The 4,576-nt window shown below is 44.2% G+C and overlaps 1 protein-coding gene across 1 annotated transcript; it reads right to left on the reverse strand.

The window, feature by feature from the left end:
• Nucleotides 1-1,887: 1,887 nt before the first annotated feature.
• LOC147631650 (fasciclin-like arabinogalactan protein 8) lies at nucleotides 1,888-3,797 on the reverse strand. Its single transcript, XM_086808170.1, has 3 exons — nucleotides 3,134-3,797; nucleotides 2,887-3,019; nucleotides 1,888-2,706 (listed from the first exon to the last, which is right to left on the reverse strand). Exons 1-3 carry the CDS (start codon nucleotides 3,704-3,706, stop codon nucleotides 2,138-2,140), a joined length of 1,275 nt encoding a protein of 424 aa, XP_086664296.1. The 5' UTR covers nucleotides 3,707-3,797; the 3' UTR covers nucleotides 1,888-2,137.
• Between the last annotated feature and the right edge of the window lie 779 nt (nucleotides 3,798-4,576).

Below are 4,576 nucleotides of genomic sequence, written 5' to 3' on the forward strand. Positions count from 1 at the left end.
GCTTAAGTAGCTTTATTGATTTACTAGGTGCAACAAGACAACGGGTGACATTTGCTTGATTGGAAAAGTTAAAAAGCATATTCTTGGCCAATGATGAGACAATAAGATATTATCATTTCATCAATGATAAGTTGCAAGGTTGTTTTTCTTATGATCCTTTCCTTTTTTTCCCCTTTTTATTTGTCACTTTCTTGCTTTCTTCTTTTCTCACCACACAATACCTTGTCTTCTCTTTCTTAAAAAAAGCGTTTTCTTAATTAATCATATCAACTTTCACTACTTTCTTTTCTTTTTCCTCTATTTCTTAATATCTTGCTCTCATCTTGTGATTTTATCTTTAATTAGAGTATTGTTAAACATGTTCTCTCTTTTGGTTTACACGATTGTAGTTTGGCTTTTCCTTTTCTTTAATCTTCACTTATTTCTTGCGTACACATTTTGTTTTGTTTGTTTGTTTTTCTTTAATTTCTTTTTCTTTATGGTCTTGCAACTTAACTATATTGTATGATATACTATGAGGCACAAAGAAGAAATGCTTTGAAGTTTTGAGTTTGGTATGTAGATTTGCGAATAACTGTATTTTTGCAATTCTTTATGGACCTATCGTGATATATCATAAATACGTGGTTATCAAATTTGCAACGGGTTTTTTAAGGGTTCTTTTTTAAGTTTGCCCTGAAAAAACCTTTGAAATTTCAAAAGGAAAAAATCCTTGAATCCCAAAATTTGAAAAAAACCTTCCTGAATTTCTAAGGAAAGGTTTTCAAGGTATAGGATTTTTTTTAATTTATTTTTTTTCACACTGGCCTGGAGACAGGATTACCTTTTGACGGACATGAATCTATCAAATTGGATGGGAGACTGTAAGTTTTTTTCTTTTCGCCATTTACATGTAAATTTTGATAAATGAGAATTATTTTCGGAGGTATTTAAGGTCCAATTAGTTCCCAAAAACGTACATATGACCCTCGTCAAAAATCAAGCTTGGTCATTCCCAAGCATTGGAATGCCACCCACTCATTCCGCCCAGAATGGAAGGGAGGACCTCTTAATAGTCACAATTGATTGTTTGGGCCTGCCTATGCCTAGAGTTCTAACATGGCAGTATTGAAGCTCGTGAAAAGTGAGGCATAGTATGGGTTGCAAAAAAAACAGGAAACAAGAAGGAAACAGGTTTTGATGAAGAGCCCTTACAAAACCGTACTAAGGAGCAAGAACTGGAGACTAAAAAGGCTATCCATTTTCTGCCGCAGCGTACATGGCCTCACACCTACCAATTGAATGAACATTAGTGTGCATTACTCTGCTCCTTCGACTAAAAATTCATGTGATTTTAATCTTACGGTGCATGATCATCGACCATTGTCTCAATGCACCCGTGAGGCTTGTGCATTCAACGATACAGATAACATGCAGCATGAATACCAAGTAGAGTATATCTTCAGGCCAGGGGACTGTAGAGTACGTCATCGAGGTCTTACCCAGTTTGTGGTGTAAATTTTTAGTTGGAATTAAACATTGTCTTTTAACTCCAAGGGTTGAAAAAATTGTATATTTTAGTTATAAATCCAAGGATTTCTGGGATTTCCTTCTGCTTTCGCGCAGGTGTTCAATTAAAAGCCTTAAAGGCAAAACACGTAACTGATTAGTTGGAACTTGGAGTGGCAGCATGGACAACATTACATTTAGACATTTAGCGCACAATTGCACAGCTGGCATTATCTAACAACTTTTTTTTGTCACCTTCCTTAGGGCTACCCCAAGGTACCTTTAGGGTCATTAATCTTTATCAATTGCCCGAGCGGCGAGATGGGCTCTTTTACAGCTTGTAATCACAAGTGACGCACTAAGATTCTTTAGTTAATTAATAGACGCATGTGCAGAGGATTGGGAGAACCACGTAAGATATATTAAAATCCAAAATGCGGCCACGACTCCACCGGGAAAGGGATCCGGGGCATAAATTTCAATGTCCAGCTGGCCCAAAAAAAACAGTAACCAATTCTTCTGTTTTCGCGCACAATTACTTACACAGCAGGCGGTAGACCTCGCATCTAACAACACAGTTGTTACCGCCAGATCCCAAGACTAGTAAAAAGAATCAACCAATCCTACGTTCCTAGGGGCAGGTGCTCGCTCAAGAAAAGAAGAGGAAGGCTAGCGACAGCTGTAGGGCGGCCACCAGGAGGCAAAAACCAACGTGGGCGGACGTGTGGGAACTGTTTTCACTGGACTTGGGTGAGCCGGCGGCATGGCTAGATGGAGCCTCCGGAGGTGGAGCCGGTGGGGAGAACGTTGAGGCTGGAGCGGAGGCCGGGGCCGATGACGGTGCCGGAGTCGGAGTTGCCGTCGGAGATGGCGTCGGAGACGGCGTAAGTGTCGGAGTTGGCGAAGGCGCGGCACCTGGCGGCAAGCCAAAAATGTCCGTCGGCAGCAGCACGGTCGAAATGCCGTACAGGCCAACAGGCTCCTGGCTGTAGAGTGTCGGCCCCACGGCCACCTTGTTGTAGCCAGTATCTATTACGCTGCCCCCTCCTTTGCTTTGGAAGATGCCGGAGTATTGATACTTGCCACCCCCTGAGCCGCTTGCGAGCGTCACCTGCGGGGAGCCGAGCGCACTCAGTTCCTGGCTTGAGTAGTAGTTCCCCAGACAGTGAAACTCCAGCAACGCCACTTGCTCAGCACTTGAGAGCTTGCTCAGAGCACCTTAAACACCGAAACCAGACAAGATTAACCAAACCTATTAAGGAAAGGAGTATGTATATAGACCCGCATAGACAAAAACATTACTACCTTCCACGTTACATCCCCCCGCATCCTCCATCTTTTTTTCAAACGCTGTCCTGAAGATACTAGATTAGATAGGAAACCAGTAGAGATCATTACCTGCAGGCAACTTCTTGAATGCAGCATCGTCAGGTGCAAATATAGTCACACCAGGTGGGGTGTCGTGCTTCAGCAGCAGGGCATCCACTCCAGTTGCTTTGATAAGAGAGAGAAACGTATTGTAGATTTTGCCCTGGAATAGAGCGCCAATTGTCGTTGAGAGATCAACATCAAAATGTACTTGACGAAATATGCCGCACCTGTAGAGCCAAAGCAGACCAATTACCATGGTGGAAGTTGCCCGTACCTGGATTAAGATTTGCGTGAAGTTGACAGGAGCAGGGGCAGGTTCTGGGGCACCAACACCATCAGGCACAAGAACGGAACTGACACTCACACAACTGATGTTGTAGGGATCCTTGTAGAGTTCATTCTGCACGACAGCGGTCAAGGGGGCACCATGGTCAGCCCGTCCAATGTGAATGTTCCCGCCCTTGTAAGTGATATTGACGAAGCCTTCGTTACCGTTGGCCTGGCCAGTGGTCTGGTAGAGCGTGGTGCTGAGGGTTGTGCCGTTGGCGATTTCCTTGAACTTAGCGATGTCAAAGTAGTCAAGGAGGACGTGGTAGCTGATAATGTCGTACACAGTCTGGGCGGAGAATGAAGAGTGCTGCACAATGGGGTCAAGCACAGAGTTGGGAGGAGCTAGCACTGTGATGGTCCTGCGCGAATATATTTGCGAAGCAACTCCACTCTGCGTGCAGAGTGAGCTAAAAGTAGAGTAGTCAGGGTGAGGGGCCAAGATTTGAGTGATATTGTTGTTGGCAGAAGAAGGAGAGAGTGAGAAAAGAAGCAGAGAAAGGAAGAGAAGGACCTTCATCTTGCTCTGTGTGTGTGTCTCTGTCTCTTACACACGCAGAGTGAGGAAGAGAGCTTGAGCACGAAGATCCAACCAAGTAGGGGATATTGTTACGGTTAGTGAGCTTTTAAATTGTAGAGAAACCAGCTCAGGCTTTCTGGCTAGGGTGCGGTAAAGTGTGAAGCGGACTTTTTAATTCGGGAAAAAGAAAAGCCGCCACCAAAAAATGACGTGGCTTGCCATGGGCCAATTTGTCCCACATGGCATCATTTCATTCTTTCCTCGACACCAAAAGTTTCCTAAGAGGGTGACACGGCAGCAGAGTTGCCGTATGGTTACGTGGCATTTTGTTACGTAGACTTTCCTACCGGCGGTACCGGTTACCTTGCCGTTAATTGCTGTAATACCTACCATATCACACATGGGCACCAAAATTTAGCGAGACTCCATTAATTTCGCACAACACTCCTTTTGCTGGCAGACCTGCCAAACTGGCCACCTGTGTGGCCCCGCCACGTTTTGTGGCTCCTGAGTCCTGTTGCATTTCAACTATCTGCTCAGCTTTTAGGCAAGTAGCAAAAAAATTTCTTTGAAGTTTGTAGTGTGCAGAAGCAGAGTGGGTTTCCAACTTCAATTTGAAATGTGACTCTAAAATGTGATTTTTTAAATTACAACAGACCCCCTTAGTGGAGTGAGGAGAGGGGCAGGCAACCCTACCCTAGACTTCAAAATTGAAGGTCTAGGTGCTATCTCCCCCTTCTTTTGAAGGCCACTATTAAGGAAACTTTGCTTTCATGGCCTTTATTTGCAAGCTTCTTTTTAGTGGTAGCCTTCACCTTAAGGCTAAAATGGCCTTGATGCCCATTGCAGCCTTCAAGTTTCAGGCTTGGA

The sequence above is a fragment of the Cibotium barometz genome, chromosome 14 (assembly GCF_041138505.1).
Source record: "Cibotium barometz isolate CiBa-2024 chromosome 14, ASM4113850v1, whole genome shotgun sequence".
In the NCBI taxonomy this organism is placed as follows: domain Eukaryota; kingdom Viridiplantae; phylum Streptophyta; class Polypodiopsida; order Cyatheales; family Cibotiaceae; genus Cibotium; species Cibotium barometz.